The 22,729-nt window shown below is 41.1% G+C and overlaps 1 protein-coding gene across 1 annotated transcript in view; it reads right to left on the minus strand.

The window, feature by feature from the left end:
* Window positions 1-12,744, minus strand: part of aatkb (apoptosis-associated tyrosine kinase b) — a 70,476-nt gene extending 57,732 nt beyond the window's left edge. Inside the window, exon 1 of the mRNA XM_026177844.2 lies at window positions 12,065-12,744. Within this exon, the coding sequence (XP_026033629.1) occupies window positions 12,065-12,140 (76 nt within the window). The 5' untranslated portion in view covers window positions 12,141-12,744. The remainder of the gene's footprint in view (window positions 1-12,064) is intronic.
* Window positions 12,745-22,729: the final 9,985 nt, after the last annotated feature.

A 22,729-nucleotide genomic window follows, 5' to 3' on the forward strand; every position in this document is an offset into this window, starting at 1 on the left:
TATTGTAAGACACAACGTAGAAGTGTCTGAAGCTCATTTTAGCCACCGACTTTATTACATGAGTCTAATTAATGCAAGGCAACTTATTTCAGGGTTATAAGACTCATCCTGTGGCACTCAGTGCTCACAGGGACATAAAAACTACACATATATAATCAAATCTCGTACAAACCATATCAATCTAATCAAAACTGCTTCAATACTTTTGAACTTTGAACCGAAATTAAGTTGTTGTTGGGTTGAGGGTTTTTTTTGCAAGTGGTACCTCTACTACACATGTGTGCAGTTTCATTAGTGGCTCATGCCAGTGTGCTAATTCACTTTATGAATAAATTAATAGCCCCATCTCTCTGCTCAGAGCCACCTTTGCTATGAGCAGAGAGACAGGCCTGCCATCATACAGATGAAATGGTCATGAACCTCTAGCTAAAAAGCTTTTTAATGACCCTGTATTTCTCCCACGGACGTTTATTTTTAATTTTATTAATAATCTGTTGTTGTTGTTGTAAAGTAACATCTTTAGGTATTTTTGATAAGGGCTCATTTACACACTATATTTTCTGAAGATTATAAAGAATTCTAGGTGTTGTGTGAGGCACCACTAGTTGTTTGGGTCAAAGCCAGGGGGCACTGACTTCTAGTGGTGACAGGAGCAAAGGAGCCATGAAGGAAGTCGAGGTGGATGAATAGATGGACAAAACATTGAACCTGAGGTCAGGAAGCTTCTGTTTGTCCCTGACTCAGATAGCCAGTATTGTTTCTTTTAGTTATAAAGCCTTAACCTTAATCATACATTTCTTCATTAGGAAGAGCCACTAAAGAGCTTTTTTTTGGGGGGGGGGGGGGGGGGTAAGTTTCACTGATAACCTATAAGATTGTTCTTATTGTGAAGGAGTCATGAAAAGGAGACAGAGAGTGGGGGAAGGAGTTGTACCCAGACCACTGCATTTAGGCTTGAAGCATGTTGCTGCTGCTCAACCACTGAGCTAAACCAGCACCAATGAAAACCTGCTGTGAACCAAATTATTTCATAAACTCTAAAAAGTATGCATGTGCACCAAATATTCACCACAGTAGTGCTGTAACACCATAAAAGGCTGATTATGTTTCAATATGAAAATTAAGGGGAACGTGTGATGCAATTATAAGCTAATCTGGTAACAGGTTGCAGGTTTCTCTCCCTGGATAGGCTGGTTTACAGATTAGGAGGGAGACTAAATAACCTCAACCTCACTTAAATGTTTTTAAGGTTAACCAATTCAGCTGGGGCCAAAATGTGATCTGCTTGAGTACTTTTATGCTTTGATAACTGTTTAGGACACAAATGAATGATGGCCTGTAACTTAGATTTGTATTATTTTAACTGATACTGATTCCTCGTGATAAGAAAGACGCTAGTGTCTGTAGCACAAGTCCTTTAAAAAAAAAGTCCCTCTAGGCAATGAAAAAGCTGACTCATGCACAACAAGGAGAATAAATCATATGTGATTTCTGGTATGGGCATATCCCATATCAGTTTTTTACTCACTAAATTCCCTGAAGAGCATCATGCAGCTATAAAGATAAGATGAAGGATGCTATGGAGTTGGTAAAATGGATGATTCACTCATTTGTGGTTTCTGCTCTCACTGCATCTGAGGCTGATACTGCAGAAAGTGCTTTACAGATGTTTCCTTCTCTAGTTTTGTGTCTCTGGCAGCACACACAGGATGGCCTGCTGTGACAAAGGGCAGGCCGGTATGCAGATATTGGAAAGGAGACATAATTACCTCAACCTCACTTAAATGTTTTTAAGGTTACATATTTGCAAAGATAATCAGAAACCGCATCTCTCAAGAAGATGATTTTAAGTGGACCGTTTCATTAAATTTTAAAGTTTGCAGTCATTATTTCTGTGGTCTTACATAAGGCATCTATCTTTGTCTTACAAAGAGAGCTCTATGTTGGTTTTTTGCTTTAATTTTTCACCTATCTGCTTCCTTTCTTTATTTTTACTGCGATTGTTTTTCTGTCTCGTTTGATGAAGAGCTGCGGAGCTCGAAATGGAACAACAAGGGACAGAAAGACAAAGGAGTTGTGTCATTTTCCTGTTGACTGCTTCTGTTTCAACACCTGGCCACATCCGAAGCGTGGAGCACAAACGAGTGTGTTACCTGCACGCATTGTGTGTGCATCCTAAATAGCTGTGGCATGGTACAAGCCTGGTGTCACAAAATTATAACTGATAAGGTCCATTAATAGAAGTCTTAATTACAACAGAAAGCGTGTGGCTGGTTTCAACGGTGCCTTGAAAAGAATTGATGAGGAGCCTGGTGCTCAGGTCAGCTAATGATCCTCTGATCTGTGCAGCAATAAAGGCTTTGTGAACAAGTGGTCACTGACATTGTTTTCTTTTTCTCCATGGCAGCCATGTTAGAAGGAAACAGACAACAGAACAACCTTCACCCTGAAACGCACAAACCAGCAACTTTGTAGTTTGAAAATGTCCACATGAAACAAAAGGGCTTCAACCATTTTCCTTTCTTGTTTTTTCATTTTCTTCTCTTGGGTTTGGTTTATAACTATTTTGACTGTAAACTGATCGGTTTGTTTGACTGTTTTACTCACTACACAAACAAAGCAAGAGATCTTAAAGCAGCTGTTTAGTAACTCTGTGTGTTTTGAGTGTACTAGTTGTATCCTCATTTGCTTGCATTTTACATTTACTTTCATTCTCTGGTTCAATTTAGGTACTAAGAGGTACTTGGTTAGATTTACGCCATAAAATGAACTGTTATGTTTGGGGAAAGTTGTTGGCAAATTGGGCTCTTATAAAATAGTAACCATGGCAATCTAAGTGCTAACCAGGTGGCTCAGGAGGTAGAGCGGGCGGTCTGGTTGCTTCAGTCTGCCAAAGTATCCAGTGTGTTCACTGGAGTAGAATAATAGATAGAACACACTCTGACATAGAAACAAGTGTTTGCATGAACATGTGAGTAAAAAATGGCGTGTTGTAGAAAATGCCCTGAGAGCTGAAAAGCACTTTATAAGACCAGTTGGTTTACAAATAAAATACATGATCACCAGCATAAAAGCAAGTAATTAGGATAAATAAGCATGAAAAGGCTATTTTGCTGTCCAATAGTAATAATAATAATTGCCCTTGTGATTCAGAAGAAGGAATTCCACTGCAGTGACTTAGGGAAACAAGGCTTTCATAATTTTAAGAGTGTAAATTGTGAAATAACTTTTAGATGATGCCTAAAATACATTTCTGTGGTTAACTGCAGCTTAAGACATTTTCACATTTTAATCTATAAAATAAAATAAATTGAATTCTCTCTCTCTGTTAGAAAATCGATGCTTAAAAAGAATAATTCAGCTTGTCAACATTATTGTATCAACATTGTCTGCCTCAACCACACGTCTAAAATCCAATTTTTCTAAATTCCAGTTTGACCTACAGAAGTGCCGTCCCTGCAGCGCTGTGCACTGTGCGCTGTGACATAGCGTAGTTGTTATGGCTCTTTGAATTATCTGCATTTCAATGTAAGACATTTACCAGCCACCTATAGTGATTAAAACCACAGTAACACATTAGGTGTCCTGACCGACACAGAGCTTTACATCTGTATCGCAGTCTGCCCAGTTCTTTCACTCACATGCTGATTTCATCTTTCTGTCTCATGTTTATTCCTCTGCCGACACCCTCTCCATCTCTCTCTGCATTAGGATGCACTTGGAGTCTGAAAACCAGTCACCCCATTGCTCAGCCAGCTAAGCTTGGCCAATGACAAATCCTTCTAAATAACTAGCTTAGCTACCTGCTGTGATACTGTGCGGACTGTGAGGGCTTCCATTAAACAATTCATAGAGAGGAGAGATTGATAGATTTAGAGATGTGGGTACAGACAGACATTAAGAAGAAAGGCTTGAGGAAGATAAAGGAAACTACATAAAGCGGCAGACAAGACGAGGATTAAAAGCGATCAGCATCGTCGTGTATTGATTGAATCTGCAAAAAGTCTCCAATCAGTCAGTGTGGGGCTCCATTCATGTGCTGACTGTGTAGTGTAGTGATCAGCCTCTCTTGTGCAAACAGACTAAACAGGGCAAAGACGATAACTGGATGTTTCACTTTATAGCAAGTCAATTTGCCATTAATGCCACGACTAAGAGGCTAAAAAGAGACTAGGAAATGGAATTATTCCTGCAGTACACTCATGATTGCACAGACAGACAAAGTCATAAAAGAAATAATAGACAGCATGGTTTCATCCGGAGGACAAATTGCTTTTTTAGGCTTGTTTTTTTTTTTAATCCTGATGTGCACAGGCTCAACCGTAACTACAGCTGCACTCCAGAGATGGCTGCCTGTTAGACCACATAGTTGCTCCTTTTCAGAAGAAAAGCACTGGGAAAACTTGGAGGTGCGATTATAGCCACAGCCTAGAGATTGGAGCGATGCATCAAGTAATAACATGCTTGTAATTTTACATTTCAATACAAGGTTTATCATTTATATGCATTCTTAACAAGAATGTCTCTTTTGACCACAGCAGTTCTTTAGAATAATATTTTGAGCAGTTGGTCCCATTTGGTTTCACTCTTGCTCTATTAGCACATTGATGGGAGGCCCAAATGTGCATGCAGCCACATTCCTGCCAACACTTTCACACTATTCTGCTAATCGACAGTTGGTGAGCAAAAAATGCCAAGAAATGCAGCAATGCACCAGCAACAGTTAGCGAGATGGACTCGAGCAAGCAAACATGGCGGTGCACACAGGATTTGAATTTTATTAAGAAATTACATTTTCAGAATATTTTTGGAAAAGGGAAATGTGTTTCCCATTTTTAGGCTCTAGGAGCGCACACATTGCCTTTTGTTGATAGCACGGGTGTTGCTAGACAAAAAAAATGTACTGAGGCAATAGTGGGCATTTTTGTTTGTTTTGCTGTGTAAAAAATGTGTTATATAAAATTTTCAGCTCAGTTTACTTGAAATATTAATGACCTGATTCAGCTATTTAAGCTGAAACATATTTAATCTAAAACCTTTTTTTTTTTGTAAAACTCTTCTGAGAAGTTCACAAGTGCCTCTTGATTCACCTTTTCAGTATTTAAATGTATAGTTTATTTTTCATTCATGGACATGCTGGCAAGATGTGCTCTGCAGCTTGTATTTTGGGTTAGGAGCATTGCTTTAATATTGTGCGTCTAAATATAATGTTTCTTTTTCCATTCATTATCAGTCTAAATCCAATGCCAAATACACATGCTTGTAAAAACTCATAAATTTTACTTGGACATGACAGATCAATACCAGGGCATGTGCCCCAATAAGAGGGGAGAGCTGAGCGAGACACACTTTGTGCCCGCATGTTTGTTTGCAAGAAAAAGGTTCATTGAGTTTGAAAATTCCCTTTTGTACTCCGTGGCTAAACTGGACTTTCCCAAATAGGTCATCTCTGAAATACTGAAACACACCAGAAGACTTGCTAATTATGCCTCGCTGGGAGATGTTTTCAAGATCAATAATGGATTTGCACTTTCAGTTTTTAGGCCAGAAAAATGAAAAACAAAACTTCCTTCGGTTCTTCAACTCAGGGCCTCGTTTGTTTTCATATCAGGAGCTGTCCATAGTGCTAAAACATCCCACATGCTGTATGACAGGAAGGCAACATAACTTTTATTTCAGCTGCCTCTGAGGCCAAAACACCCATCAGGCTTATTGTGTATTTAGTCAACAACACCAGAATCTCTCTGATCAACTGTGAAATTCAGTGGACCTGATCAGGGCCTACAGAGACATGGATCCAGGCACAGAGCTAGAGGGAAAGCACAGAAGAGATCTAAAGAGGCGATGGGTGTCACACTCCATCATCCATCCCATTAGTCAGACACAGAACAGGGTAAGATGGAAGTCGCAGGATAATAAACCTTGCTCAAGGGCACCGCTGCATCTGAAATCAGAGCAGAAATGAACCTAAAACTCTCCAGCTGTGCAGAAATATCTACAGAAACAAGCAATGAGAGGATCAGGAGGTGAAACACTCCCGTTGTGGTAAAAATTAAAGCTCTAGTGATCCATTGTCATCATCATCATCATTAGGGCTTATGCACTGCTTTACCGTTGAGTCTGTTATATAAACGAGAGAACAGGTGGATGTGTGTGCAACCTGTCGTCCAACATCAAAATAAAGGAGAAGCTGATCACTGTAATCAGCTGTAATCAGCCTGTTTGCTGTGAGCAAGGTTAGTGACTAGCTCATGCCAACTGCTGCTAAAGCTCTTTGGATTGCCTTAGTGATCAGTGGGGGCATCTTCTGTAACTGTGAAGCTCTGACTTCTACTGGACTGAAAGCAATGCAAAGAAACAGCTTGTATTGCTCTATATGCTCACTGGGATAGTACAACCTGGGCTAACCACTAGTCTGTCACAGAGCCACACATAGATGCACATAGACCCAGCCATGCGTATAAAAACTGAACGTTAGGCAGCTACAAAAAACACTGAATACCTACTAATATAAATCAAAGTCACCGTGGTTTTGGAAACACTGATATTGGACAGGAGGTCATTTTAAAGCAGTGCTCCTGTGTGGAAAAAGAGCTTCTGCGTGGACCGTGACACTTTTTTAATTAAGTGTGGCTTCAGCTCAGTAGTAGGTGGTCCCACCTCCCACACACTCATGAACTAAGATGAATCCCACTTCATTTACAGAGCAGCAATCACACTGCTGGCCAACACAGAGCCTCATGCTGGACCATCTCTGTACGGCAGCAGAGAGGCAGGATGCTGGACCCTGATGAGTCTATTATGCTGCTGTGTTACGGGTGACCCTGGCCACCATGCAGAAAGACAAGAGAATTTCCCCACAAGGATCAATGAAGAATTACATTTCATTATTATTTCATTGAGTTTGCCTTTGAATCGCCACGAGACGTTAAAATCATCACAGCTCTTTTTACACACAGCTGGTATGACACACGCCCAAATCCAAAGGGATGAATGTTTAACTTTCTGTTCTGCTCTAATTTGTTTTGTGAGAAAACTAAAGCACATTAAACATCAGACTTTTGGCTCCTGATGTTCCTGCAGTCACTGAATTATCGGAGCCCTTACTTTGAACAACTTCTCCAAATATTTCATCCTATCATCTCAAATTTTTGGCATTAAGAGATCATAAAACTTCTTTTTAACATTCTGAGAAAATCAAACACATCTTAAGTTTTATTATCATCAGGCAAACACCATCAACAGGAGCACTCTCTTTGTTCTCTCACCCAGTGTCGTGTCCACTTTGTGCAGTGTTGTTTCTCACACAAGCACAGCTGTGGTCAAAAGCCACAGAGCAAGTCCAACATGCCAAGATACCTCCACAAGAAGCTGGTGATCAGGGTGATAAGTCAACCCACTGTTCTCACATAAAAGAGGCAGAGGAGTGAAAATATTTGAGAAATTAAAAGCAACTCTGAGGCGGTTAAACAATAAAACGTGCCATACTTCACCCAGTGTGTGTGTGTGTGTGTGTGTGTGTGTGTGTGTGTGTGTGTGTGTGTGTGTGTGTGTGTGTGTGTGTGCTATGAATCCTTGTGCACTTTAAGTGGTTTTGGTGGTCAGTAAGGCTGGAGAACTGCTGCATAAATGCCAGAAAAGAAAGCTGGCCGTGTAAGCTAACAGACTTATCTGTATCACTACCTGATCCTTAAGGCAAGAGAGGATCTGACTATAATTAAATTGAGGTTTTACTTAAATTAAGCTTTTCCTTTTGTCACGGTCCCTGGGTCTTGGATCCGGGGTTCTGAGTTTTGGTGGATTACACATCTGTTGTTGTGAAGGGATTATAAGCAGGCTTTAGTCTTCTGTTGTTATTTGACGTTTTTGTTGTTTTATGCATTTTGTTCCTTCCTTTGGTTTTGTTGAAGATCGATTCTGTTCCTCCATTTCCTGTTTTATTTTGGCAGTCTCTTTTTCTTTTGTGCATTGTGCTGAGTGTAACCTCCCCTTTCCTGTTATGCCTGATTTGTTCCCGCTGTATTTCGTGGCTGATTCTTCTCATTATTACCCGATGTATATTTATTGTCTGAGTCTCCCCTTGTCTGTTGTTGTGTCCTCTCTCATGGTGTGTGTGTTTTCTGAATCCATGTTTTCCACTCTTTTGTTTCCCAGCTCTTGCCCTCTATTCATGTATGCTTTTTATTATTGCAGGTAACAGCATTAAAGATGCCTTTTGAATTTGTTCCTGCATCCCGAGTCCACATTCTGCCTGCTACACGCACAGCTTAGAATCATGTTTTAGGATTATAGAATCATATTAAGGCTTGTAAAATAATGCAACGTGGCTACAATTGTTTGCAGAAGCAGGAAAGCTGGCAAAGAATAGAGCTCGTCCTAAAAATCTTTGTTTTTCACGACTGAATTCTCATGAGAAAAACACTGAGACATCAGACAATCTCATTTTCCATTTAAACGACTAGTCTCTTATTTTGAACCTGCTCTGGGGCCAGTTAGGTCTGCAGCATTTGTTACCATTGTGAATGCAGCCTGTTAAGAAATGAGCACCTCCCTAATTCTAAATAAATAAATAAAATAACCCTGGGTTAAATCTGAAATCCCATTGCTAAACCCAAGATCCTGCAGATCTGTAGCACAGGCCTATTGAGATAGACGTGAAATAATCCCTATAAGATTCTGGTTGCAGTGTTTGAGACACTGATCCACAGTCTTTGCAAAATCTTATAGTCTATAACTAAAAACTCTGGCTTATGCAGCGCTGTCTTTAGATGTGAGAGACTGCCAGATCTTAACCTTTTGTGCTCTTTTTAAGGTACAGAAGCTTAACTGTGCAGCAGGTTCAGCAGTTATAATGCAATGTTCACAATATGTTGGACATATTTCAGATGTACAGTGTTTACAAGCCGCCGTGGTAAAAAGGATTCAGGGTTCAGACAATGGTAAACAGCCTGGCTGTTGCTGACGGCATCTTTATGTTGCATCGAGCTATTAACGTATCAGTGCTGAGAGCACGTTTGTGCTTTTCGACTAATGCAACCCAAGAATTTCTAAAACAAGTAGAGTTTGACAGGAATTCACCTTAAATCACAACAGCTGGATCTTAATTTGAACCGAGGTGGAGACACATGCGTAGGAGGCTGTTTGTTTCCGTCTAGAAAAATAGTTTGTGTGCAATCAGAAGCGATTATTCTTCAGACGAACACACACATGCACGCACAAACACAAAGAAGCTCTCTGAGTGCAAAAGCTATTAGTAATCAGAGGCATGTTTGCTGCAGCCTCACTTAAGACACTCCGGGTCTTTCAGTACAGAAATGATTTTTTTAACAAGCTGCTCTGCAGAAACTGAAAACACAACTGGAAAAAAAGCAGCTTGTGCTTGCAAAGACTCACACAGTCCTTTCATCTCTTCACATCAGTGTGAGTACTGGAGAGCTGTTCCTAACAGGAGGTTTTAAGGTGCAGATCAGAGGAGGAAGCTTTTAGAGGCTTTTCAATTGCTGTAAATAGCATGAATTTAAATTATAATCATAGCTTTGTACCTTGCACTTCTGTAGGTTGCCACCAGTTTGAGCTTCCCCTTCCATCAAAGCTTCAACATCAGCTGCTCGATCACATTTAATCCCTGATTTTTGGATGCAACCTAGTTTTTTCCTCAGTGTGAAGATCAAAGATCAACACACGCCCTCCTCGACCAACTCCTGTCATACATCTTCGAGTCAACAACCCCTCTCAACTGGGTTTTACCTGCTCCTCTGGCTCCCTGCCTGCGTCCTCCAGCAGCTCGACCTGGTTGTTTAGTGATAGCCTGTAGAGATGAAGGTCTGCTGGGGGTTTCAAACACGCCGTGTCCTGCTTCCCCTTCTGTTTTGTGTCCATGTAATTAGAGCGTGCTGCTGTATGCGTAGCCAAGAGCCCACTGAGAAATATGAAATGGATAACCTGGGGCCCGGGAAACGAGCCAGCGCTGCCAGTAAAAATCACCCACACCATCATCAGCAAGCCCTGCCTTTACTGGGCTGTGATGTCATCCCTGTATCCGCCCTCTTACACAACGGTCATCACAGGGAGAGCCTTCTCTCTTTCACTTTGTCCTTCTATAATCATATTTGCTTTGACATTTCTATTTCTCAGCTACATCAGGCAGCTTCTGCAGTTGATTTTTCCCTTATTTAAAAAAAAGCTACATTTTTAACTGCATTTGAAACATTACGCAAAGAAAAGGAAAAACAAAAAGGAACACAACAGCTAATCTATCAAGACATAAAAAATTGGATGAGGCCCCCTAAAACAGCAGCTGCTAAAATGCTTCAAAAGCCAGAATCTAAAACCAGTGGGCCAAGTCCATCTTTAATATACAGTCTGTACCTCTGAGGTGAAGACAGGTAGATTTACTATAAATTATTGAGAGTCAGCATTTCCCAAATCTACATGACAAATTGGTCTATTGGTTGAAAAATCTCTCAGTTTTCCTTTGACATTATTTTAGACAAGGGATGTCAAACTCATTTTAATCCATGCGGCACATAAATGCAGCTCAAACTGATGCAAGGTACATTAGAGCAGTAACCCAGTTTGCAAGTATTTACATTTAAGGCCAATCAAATTCACCTATAGCCAAGATTTTCTTTTTAAAAGAAGCTGACAGCACAGGTCCAAGTCAAATACAATATATTGTGTATACACTACAATACACATGATAAATAGTCTGGGATAAGATGGGATAAACTTAGAAATGTAGAGTTTCTGCAGCTAAACAAAAAATCTTTTTTACGTCTCTATGATTCAAACCACCTGCCTACATCTACTGTAGAAATATTTCTAATTATCCATTGTTTTCACTTTTTGAGTAATTAATGTCATCACTTATCTATATATATACTTTGCAAAGTAGTTACTTTGGGTTCTGGCTCCTGGGCCAGCTTTGTTTCTATATGTTGGTCCCACATGAGAGAGTCTGATACACCTTGGTCACAACATAGCACTCTAAATTATAAAACCATATGGGGAAGATGCATTTGCATCACAACTGACAACTCAAAATATAAGCATTAAATTCAGCACTTTTATAGGCACAACACACAAACAGGTCATGACTCATATTCTTGAGCAAATGGGACTCTGACAATACAGAGTTGTTTTCTCATTTAGTGACCTGGTACAAACCGAATGCTGCAGAGGCTAAATGTTGGAATGGGGGAAGAGGGATTTATGCAATTCAGATAATGTGTTTTGAAAAGGGCAGGAGGGCATTATGAAACCATTGTAGCCACTGCAAGGAAGGCGGCGGGGATGCACTTAAGCATATTTGGCGAATAGCAAAGGGAAGACAACAGACATGCGCATTAGACTTATGGCTCACAGAAGGCTTTATGTTCAAAAAAGCGGTCCAAAAACTGAAAGTGCTGTTGTAGACAGTAGGAATAAATTCATGTATTATTCACAGGTGGACAGAAAAAAAATGGGAATGCTACAGATTGCTGCCTCCTGGTTGCCATAGAAACCACCGAAATGACAGGCCAGCAGTTGCTTACGCTGAATCATAAAAAAGGAAGCATTTTGGTTTCCGGTGATTTCTGATTATTTCATCGTTATGTGAGGTAATCTGCCTCCGTTCATTGTCTCCCATAATCCTCTCCTTTGTCAGCATTAATTGGATAAGTCCAGCTAGCCTACTCCTCCTCTCCCTGCTCCAATTAGGAGGAAGCCTCTGCTCCTCAGCTCCCACAATTGCTTTTCACCTTTCAACTTCCCTACCCCCTTTCACCTTTCCACCCAGATCACCTTTGAACTGTTCAGCTGTCCTGAGGTTTTGGGTGGAGGCAAATATTAGAGCTGTGTGTGTAGAGGTTTTAAAAATAGGCATCGTTTACACGCTGGAGCCACAATTTCTCATTAAATCGCTTTTTCCCTCCCAATGCAAGGACACACAATCGCAGGTGGGGATATCACATCGTTTCTATAGAATATAATGATGTGCATTCAGCAATGATAACATGTGCTCGCTTTGTCAGTGCTTTAAGGAGCATTCTTAAATAAAAGCACAGTGTCTGCGTCGGCTCACCTGAGCTGAAATGGGAGCTGAGAGCAAAGCCGGGGCTGAAAAACCCTGAAGACATCATCATCAGGAGAGCCAGCATCTTCACAGCCGGCGTGGCAATGACCGAAAGAGAAAGCAAATGCAGGACTCGGAGGAAAGCAAATTAGGCGACACTATTTCTCGAGCATGGCTTCATTTCTCCCTTCCGAAGCGGACCCATGCCATTTCGCAACGCGCCCCTCCATTCCTCCTCTTATCGGTGTGATTTAAGACAGATGCGGGCAGAGACGCATCCTCCTTCAATATAAAGTCACCACAATCTGAGGACTTTTTCAAAAAATATAAAAATAAATAAATAATGAAATAATAATAAAAATTCTCCCGACCTCCAAAATCTAGTTTTTCCTTCACCTCTGCAAAAGTACTGTTAACTTGATCCTGATTTGTGGATTGTGGCTCTCCTTTTCTTTTCTTCTTTCTTTTTTGGCTGCTCAGTTTCCCGACACCTGGATGCCGTTCACATCACCTGAGAGCTCCCAGCGAACATCTCACACAATGACACCTCTGCAAAATAAATAAAAACGGGACAAACGTTCAGTTTTCTGTCAGAGCTGCCGGAGCTATCCGAGGTGCTGACAGCGAGAGCGCCATCTTGCTCGGTAATGCACCCAAAGAGAATTTATGGAGCGTTTTTGCGCCCTGTCTGCAAAAAGGGGGGAGGTGGGCTAGGGAGACTGTGGATAGGCTACTGTGCTGCTTGAGCAAGTTCAGCTGACTGACATATACAGTACTGAAGTGAAGGATCGGCAGCGAGAAACATTTGTTTTTCCTGCTAAAAAGACAATTTGCCATTACTGACGTAAAGGCCGCACCTTCATTTCTATTTTTTCTTCTATGGTGTTACTATATTTGTGTTATGCTTGTAGAAACAGAGCCCGCAGCAGTGTCTTTCCCTGGATGAGTAAAATGATAGCCATTTAGAAAATCTCCCATGAACAGGCTGTGATGTAATGCAGGAAAAAGGCACACAGCAGGACTTGGCTCTCAGGACTATCCCCGCTCTAATCCTGCTGTTCATACATGTTGGATGAGGCCCCCTCCCCCCACCCCACAGCATTCAGCCTCAGCCAATCCCCCCATCCTCCTCTCCTCTCATCAGATTGGATTCCTTGCACCAGAGGGAGTTAACTTTTTTTTTCCTTGTGTATCTTACATCCTTACTATGATTGTAATGCTTCACCCACGCTGGGCCACAGAGATGTCACAGGCTGAGCTGCCAAAGAAAGAAAAGGGATAAATATAATGGCTCAAAGCACAAACACAAACTCTCTGTTAGGTTTTCTATCACTGTAGCTGTGCACCCTGCTCTTTGTTGCATGGATGAATTGTTATGCAATATATAGTTTATTATTAATAGATATCTAGTCCTGGTGAATATCCCTACTTGAAGTGCCAGAAACACAGAGAGCAACGCAAAAATCACCAGTGCTGTGTAAGTAAGAATTGTTTCTGGGTGACAAATTCAATTCAGTTTCATTCAAAACTATACATGTTCACAACTACACTCACCTCAAGGTGCTCTGTATAGTAAGGTAAAGACTGTGAGAGAAAATATAAAAATCAGATGATCTCCTATGAGAAAACACTTGACAACAGTGGGAAGAAAGAACTCCCTGAACAGGAAGAGGCCTCCAACAGGGGCTAGCTAGATGGTGAGGGGAAATAAGAAGAGGAAAGGGAGTAAAGGAAGACAAAACACAAGTACTCAGTGCATGAGTGCATGTTACCCAACAGCTTGAGAATATAGCAGCACAACACGCTCACCTGATCCAGAGTTTGTGCCTGTCTCCTGAATCCAGACCTGAAGCCTCGGCCTGTCATTCTACTTTACAAATATTAATATCAAATATTACAGCATGACTCATTTTCTAGTTTTGAACTCCAGCTGTTTGAGTTACACCTTAATCCTGCTGCGCCTCTGCTGTGTGCCCTTATATATCGCCCTCCCAAGTTTAATAAGGATTTTATCAAAGAGTTTTCTGATTTTATGGCTGGAATCGCTCTTAAATACGACAGCTTTTTGATTCTTGGCGATTTTAATATTCATGTCTGTTGTGATTCGAAATTTTTGGTCAAGGACTTTTTAAATATTATTGATTCCTTTAACTTGACCCAGTGGGTTTCTGGTCCCACGCACGAAAAAGGTCACACACTGGACTTGGTGCTTTCCCACGGGTTGGAAGTGTGCATCACGGATATATCCGAATTACGCATTTCCGATCATCTTCCTGTGTTGTTCACTCAAACACTGCGCTGCTCGATGGACAAGTCGAACGCCCCACTGCGCAAAAAGCGAGCGCTTAATGTACTAACAGCACCTGCCTTTTCTGCTGCTTTTATGGACTCTGGAATATTGAACTCTAATTGTAAAAATGTTGAGGACCTTTCGGCTATTCTTCATTCTACTTGCACTTATATCTTGGACTCTATTGCACCATTCAGAACTGTGCGCGCTAAGAATTCATCAGAACCGTGGTTGAACGATTACACCCGCTCCCTCAGACGCGACTACAGACGCGCTGAAAGGAGATGGAAAAAGGACAGATTGTATGTTTCCTTACAGATTTTAAGGACTTGTCTCTCTGCTTATCAAGAAGCTGTAAAAACTGCAAAAACACAATTTGTCTCAAACTTAGTATCAGCAAACGGTCATAAGCCTCAGGTACTTTTTAACATTCTTAATCGCTTTTTTAGTTTATGTGATAATCCTGGAGTTACTTTTTCACCAAGTATGTGCGATGATTTTTTAGCATTTTTCAATAACAAGATCTTATCGATTAGGGCCCTTGTTTCGTTGTCTGTTGTCTCAGTTCAAAGCCCTCCACCTGTGTGTTCAGCTGTCTTAGAGCAGTTTGATCCCGTCTCCCTTAAGGACCTGACCGCGATAGTTAGTGGCCTAAGATCATCACACTGCCCCTCTGATTCTCTTCCCCCGAGTCTGCTCAAAAACACTTTTAATATTGTTGGCCCTTTTATTCTCAAATTGATTAATACGTCCCTTACTACAGGCTGCGTCCCACTATGCTTCAAACAAGCTGTAGTTCAGCCTCTTCTTAAAAAACAAAACCTGGACCCAACTGTTCTGTCTAATTACAGGCCCATCTCAAAGCTTCCTTTTCTATCTAAAGTTTTGGAGAAAGTGGTCTATCTACATTTGCAGGCACACCTCGATTCTAATATGATCTCAGAAAAATTTCAATCTGGTTTTAAATCATTACATAGCACTGAGACAGCACTTTTAAGGATTTTTAACGATATTCTCTTAACTATGGATTCTGGCAGCCCTGCTGCCCTTTTACTGTTGGACTTGTCAGCAGCTTTTGACACGGTTGACCATGACATCCTGTTATCACGGCTAGAATCGCATGCTGGCCTAAAAGGATCTGCCCTTCAGTGGTTTCGCTCCTACTTGACAGAAAGGTTCTTTTATGTCAATATGGGCCCCCACAACTCCAAATTAGCTCCTCTTAAATACGGCGTTCCTCAAGGCTCTATTTTGGGTCCCGCCCTCTTCGCACTCTATTTGCTGCCATTGGGCTCCATCTTCTCGTGGTACAGCATTTCATTTCATTGCTTTGCGGATGATCTACAGATTTATCTACCTTTAAAATCAGGATCAGATCAACCGCAGCTCTTATTACGCAGCCTTGACGACGTTAAACAGTGGTTATCATTAAATTTTTTACAGCTAAACGAAAACAAAACTGAGGTTGTCATTTTTGGCAATTTCAATCATATCGACAGCACGTTGGGTACCCTCTCCTCGTATTGTAAAACACATGTAAAAAACCTCGGAGTTTACATTGATGGTTCTTTTAAATTGAATAAGCAGGTGAGTGCAGTAGTTCAGTCCTGTTTTTTTCAGCTAAGACAGCTAGCCAGGATAAAGCCATACCTTCCGGCTGACGTCTTCGAGCGTATCATCCACCTTTTTCTTACTTGCAGATTGGACTACTGCAATTCATTGTATTATGGCCTAGATCATGCCACCATCCATCGCCTTCAGATGGTTCAAAATGCTGCTGCTCGCCTGCTAACCAGTACCAAACGGAGAGAGCATATAACCCCAATTTTAGCCTCTTTACACTGGCTCCCTGTCCCCTACAGGATCCAATTTAAACTCTTACTTTTTGTTTTTAAGTCACTCAACGCCCGAGCCCCCCCCCTACTTGTCAGAGCTCCTCTCTGCCTATGCTCCAGGAAAACACACGAGATCTAGTTCAAAACTATTGTTGTCCATTCCACGGACTAACCTCAAATCTCGTGGTGATAGATCCTTCTCTGTGGCAGGTCCCAGACTTTGGAATAGTCTCCCCTTAAATATTAGATCTGCTCAAACTCTTGAGCAATTTAAATCTTTACTAAAGACACACTTTTACGCTCTGGCTTTTAACACATTATGACCCAAGCATTTTGGATTTATCTGAATTAGTTAGTATTGTTTCAATTCTTCTATTTTATTGTTTCTATTGTTATTATTGTATTACACTGTAGTTTTTAATTTTATTGTTATTGTTAAGCACTTTGTGCAGCATCGGCTGTTGGAAATGTGCTATATAAATAAATCTGACCTTGACCTTGACCTTGACCTTTTAGAAACTCAGGTAAGGCTGCAGTGTGAGAGCAAAGTGCTCTGTTGGGATGATGTGGGACGATGAAGTCTTGAGACATTAAGGGGCCTGATTAAAGGAGAAATACATCTCAACAAATGCTCATTTCTAAAAGCCTGCATTTTATTTCCCTCTTGTTGCCCTTTCAGCTGCCTGTGGGTTTCCTCACTGATCAAATTACTTTGCAGCCGGTATGTCCTGAAGGGCCATTTTCATCTTACATTCTTCTTTGTTCTGCAGATCCCAAAATAGTCTAACCCTAACCCTGTTATAATGCCCACTGAAGCACTGAGATGTTTTATATAAAAACCTCTAATGCATGAGAGTCCTGCATTCACAGTTTTACTGGTGTGCAAAAACCATTAGCTGCAAAACATACTCAAGCATCAAGAGTGAAAGTGCCCCTCAAGCAGGCAAAAAGCACATTTCCTAAGGTGAAGGCTATTTTAATCACCTCTTATCATGCTGGGTTTTTTAATCAATGTTATGGTTAAGTAACCACACCTGTAGAAAAATACATTACTCTTTTATTTTTATTTAATTGAGCAGAATCTGATATTTAGATAGCTGACACCTAGATAGGCAGGCAGAGATAGACCGAATAATAAAAAAAGTGAATCCTACAATAAATAAACAACATAGTAAAAGTACCTCAGGTGCATATTGAGAACTAGATTCAGTTTTAGTGCTTTAGGGTCAAGAACATGCCCCAAAGCTATAACCAAAGTCACACCTGTGCACTCTGAGAATGAACAGCATACATTTGTTAAGTCTGTGAAATTGTACTGGAGGCTTTACGATAATGACGTGGGTTCAGTCAAACATATTGTTTCCTTGGGCTTTCAGTTGAGGTTTACTGTGGAGGTCATACTCAAACATTCCTCTCTCTCTTACAGCATGTCTCAAAAGTACATATCCTCAGCTGGGTTTTGTAGCTGTGGAGGATCAGCGGCTTTGCTCTGAGCCCCTCCTGAATGCCTGAGCTCCTGATCCCATCTCTGAGTCCAGACAGCCTTCAGAAGAAGCTCATTCTCATTCTTCTAGTCACTACACACAGCTTGTGGTCACAGATGAGAGTGGGGATGCAAATCAGCAGCTTGGCCTTCACACTCAGCTCTTTCTTCAGCACAACAGATCAGGCTACCAAACTAGACGCCCACTGGCTCTTGGTAGTACCTCAAAATTCTGTCCATCAAAAGTTATAAACACAGGGCAGCTCTAGCAGAGTCCAGCAACCACCGACAATGAGTGTGGCCTATTGCTGACAATCCAAACCCTGATCTCCCTGCAGCTGTACAGGCACCAAACAGTCCCTGACAGCGGACCTGATACCCCATCCTCCCAAAGGAGCTTCAACTAAGGCCATATGTCTAAGTAGACAGTCAGGGGGTGAAGAACAAATAGCTTCTCTAGTGCCCCGCCTTGGTCTACCAGTCCAGACTGTGTTGATGGTGGTAAATTAATATTGTGCAAAAATTAATCTGTGGAGGCTTAAAAATGATATTTGCTGAAGAACTGACTTTCTATAGCCTTTAAATTAAGTTAGATCTATAAGTTTATTGGTATTTTATGAAGTACTAGATGTGATTTCTCTGTGTGTACCTGTGTACCGAGACAGTGAAAGCAGAGGAAGGCAAGGAGAGGACGGCATGTGGAAGATGAAGGAGAGTCTATATTTTCCTATTTTTGGATATTTGATTTCTCTGACAGGAATATTCCTTCTAAGTCTTTTCACTTCTTCTCCGCCTCCTCCTCTTCCTCTTGTTTCACTGTTTCATCACGTCATATTCAACTCACTGATACATTGTGTTGCATGTCTGCGGTTTCCCTGGAAACAGAAAGGAGAGGATAAGATGGATTTCTGAAATGCCAGCAGAGAAGACAGTGCTTCCCTCTTACTTAACATTTACACCAAGTGGGAAGAGCTTGAGGTGAGCTGCGCTGAATCTTTGTACCTTTATGTATTTTTCTTGTCAGCTAATTACACCCAAAGCATTATGCAAATCAACCTGCATGTATTTTGTGGCAGGTAAAGCAGAAACTGAATTACACTGATGGAATTTAAAAAGCAATTCACCCCTGACACCACGTCCACCTTCATCCTCACCCCACAATTCAGAGCTGTCCCAGGGGGGCAATGAGGGTGGATCGCAGTGGCCCCGGGCAGGCTTTGAGCCCAGCCTTAACAGCTCCCTCTGGAGATCCTGAGTTACTGCTTTCTGCTTTCACTCTGTGGGGCCTGTAAAGAGCATCTGCTCCAACAAGCTTGTAACAACAACTTAGAAATATTCGATCAAATAGAATATTCTACTAGATTATATTGTGTTGACTGGAAATATTTTATGAATTCCTGCCTCTCTCTTAAAAACCCATCAGAGAAGTGTTGAATACATTTGAAAGAGCATGTTGGTCAGACCGTTGCTGTGTTTAATGGTGTCTGATGGAATGACATTTAGGTGTGGTTATAAAGACTCTGCTATCATCAAGGTTTAGTCTTCAGTAAAGCATTAATTATCTGCTAATATATAAACATAAGCACATCCCTAACCAAAGACCAAAAAAAGCTGGAAGTGCGAGGCTGTAAAATGGGACGGTCTAGCCTTCACGTTTGCGTCGCCAGCTGTCTCGGTGGAGTTTGATAAACTCAGTCTGCTCTTTGCTCACTAAAATATAACAGGACATTGGAGTAAATTCTCGACCATCTCACACTTCTGTTTAATCAATTTTCTGCTTGATGCTGTGTGAAAACCAAAACTTTAATCTCAGCCAAACTCAGGAACAAATAAAACACTGAAAAAAGCCAAACAGCAACATTTTTAAGTGATCTAAGTGACTTATATATCCATGTTTAACCTGAGTAGCGAAAGACTGCAGGGGGTCTGAAAACGATTTGCCGGAATTCCGGTGTTCTCGCCGGGTCTAGTGAGCCTCGACCACCCGGCCAGCGATCGAGCGGGTGGGTAACAGACGTCTCTGAAAACGTCAGAGCACTTTTGCAAATATGCGATGTCTCGATAAATCGAGCAGATATTTGAAGTTTACACACCCACATTCTCGCCTGAAAATATGCTAAAAGTTTATTTTGCAACCCAGTAAGAGTAATAAGAGTAATATTAAAACTAAGTAGCTGCCGCCATTGTTGGAAACTGGAATTGGCTGGGCCGTGCTGTGAATTCTGGGATAGGTTGGGCCACGAAGGATGCACCTGACCCATCCTTAAAATCCGGGGAAATGAAGGATCCATTTGTTGACCACATTTGGAGTGGCCCTTGAATTGGGACAGCCTTCGTCGCCTAGCTGTGACATAATCAGCCTTCATATGTTGCCTCCGAAGGATGCAGACCCTGAATTGGGACACAGCTCTGGTCTCCTGTCCAAATATGTCGGATACTGTCGGGTTCTTGGCTCCCAGAACCCAACATGGCAGTAGCCAAAACACCAAAACAGAGTCCAGAACCAATGGATGACATCAATGAATGTTCAGTGAGGTCACATGGCTGCCCCAATAATGAGTGTCCAACAGGAAACCTGGCTGGCACCATATCTGGTCCATAAACAAGAGAAGTACAGCTTGGGGGTGGTGCTGAACTTTAGCCCCAGCTGATATAGATCCACTTTCAAAGAAGCTTTAAAAACAATCACGGTGGTCACATCCACCTTTTATATACAGTCTTTCATATTAATGCCCATCTTCCAGGTAGGAGTGCAGCCAGTAAAGTTCTTTCTTGAAACAAAAGTTCAGTTGCAGTTTTTGACAGCATGCATCGTTGTCAGCTACGAAAAACACAGAACAACTCACAGGATTTAATATTTAATATGACACAAACAGTTTCCAGGAGAAAGGGTCTCCAATTGGCAGAACAATTAAATTAAATACAAAAAAATTATCTTTGACGCTATGAAAAAAAAAACTCTACATCATCTGAATATGCAGATCTGCTAAGCAAGCAGAACAGTTGACTTAGCACATTGTATCCCATAATCCCATATTGTACAGGATTCACATGCTTACATGCTGCTCACATTCAGTATATGTTGCTAACTCATGTATAGTGGTTTGAAGTGCATGTTGTTTTGTTTTTACCCACAATATTTTCAGATCATCAAACAAATGTAAATATTAGACAAAGATGAAAGAGATTAAAAAATTCAAACCTACATGGCCCTGTGTGAAAAAGTGATTGGTGATCCTGGATCACCATAAATGATTGTTCTATTGTAGAACCCAAGTGTGCTTCAGCCTGAGGTCACGAATGGTTGAACCACAGCAAGTCCAAGACCTGAGGCATCAAAACTGCCCTGGACCACCACCACCACATTTTACTGTTTGTTTGATGTTCCTTTTCTGGAATGCTATGATATTTTTACTCCAGATATGACACACACCTTCCAAAAAGTTCAGATTTTGTGAGTATTTTCCCCAATAGTCTTGGGGATCATTAAGATGTTTTGACAAAACCGAGCTGTTGTGCTCCTTTTGTTCAGCACTGGTTTTTGTCTTGGAACTCTGCCTTACAGGCCAGTCTCTTTCTTATTGTAAATCATGAACTCTGACCTTAACTGAAGCAAAGGAGGCCTGCAGTTCTTTGGATGTCATTCTCTGGTCACTTGTGACCCCTTGGATTAGTTGGCGCTGCGCTCTTGGGGTAATTTTGGTTGCCCACTCCTGGGAAGGTTCATCACTGCTCCATGTTTTCATCATGACTCACACTTTGGTTCACTGGAGTCCCACAGCTTTGGAAATGACTTTATAACTTTTTCCAGACTGAAAGATGTCAGTTACTTTGTTTCTCATTTGTTCCTGAATTCTCTCGGATTGAAACATAACATCATGCTTTTGAGGATTATTTGTTCTACTCCACTTTGTCAGGCAGGTCCTATTTAAGAGTTCCCTTGATTGAGAACAGGTGCGGCAGTAATGAGGCCTGGGTGTGGCTAGAGAAACTGAGCTCAGCTTTCATACACCAGAGTTTATTTATGTTATAATAACATGCATTTTGTGTTTACTTGTGTTGTCTTTGTCTAATATTTACATTTATTTTATGATCTAAACATTTAGGTGTGGCAAACATATAAAAATAGGAAATCAGAAAGGAGGCAAACACTTTTTGACACTATATCTGTTGTTTCCTTATTATTTCACATATAAATCCTCCACATTCCTTATTTGGAGGATCAGTTTTTCTATAAATTGTGATTTTTTTTATCAGAGTTTTTCCACTTTCTTAAATGTGTGCTTAAATCAGCGCTGTTATTCTCAAGGTTCTAAAATGCATGAGCAAATATATTGAAGACTAATTAATTACGAAGTCTAAATGTTTGTTCGTGAGCATCTGCTTGGGTGGTGGAGTTACCCCTACGTCCTGCAGGCAGGAACAATGCCCATGGGGAAGGAAAATGATTAAGGCACAAACCCCAGCAACAAACTCTGCAGGGAGAAACAGGAGCAGCGCATTGTGCTGACTGCCAGGAAACAGATAACGCCCTAAATGAGTGTGTCACAGTGATTCTAACAGCACCCTTTTATGTTGCTCCTGGATGCAGCAGATTGTTAATTTGTGGAATTATATTAGAAAAAAGAGTCATTTTGCTTGTTTACAAGCTAAGACCCCTGCTGGCTGCCCCACAGCCTGTTTCTCCATCTAACAAAGGCACTGAACCGTTTTGTTTTGACTCCTAAAAGGAAGAGTTTCCTTCTGCAACTTTGTCTCAGAGTTTTCCCATTTAGAGAAATTTACATATCTGCAAACCATTTTACAGACAATGCTTTGTTGTATCTTGACCGTCTCTCTGCTCATCTTCCTTCCCAGCCATTTCTGAATGCACAATAAAAAGTATAAAACATTAAACCTCCTGCAGTGTGTAAGGCAACAAGTCAGTGGTTAGAAATGTATCACTTCCTGAAAGTTAGAAAGAAGTAAATCTTTACAGGAGCTTCCTGTGTGCACTGATTGGTTTCATCATGAAATCTCAACCGTGCTTCCTTCCATTGCTCCAATCAAATCAATCAGCCTCGTCC

This window comes from Astatotilapia calliptera, chromosome 8 (genome assembly GCF_964374335.1).
Source record: "Astatotilapia calliptera chromosome 8, fAstCal68.1, whole genome shotgun sequence".
Classification (NCBI taxonomy): domain Eukaryota; kingdom Metazoa; phylum Chordata; class Actinopteri; order Cichliformes; family Cichlidae; genus Astatotilapia; species Astatotilapia calliptera.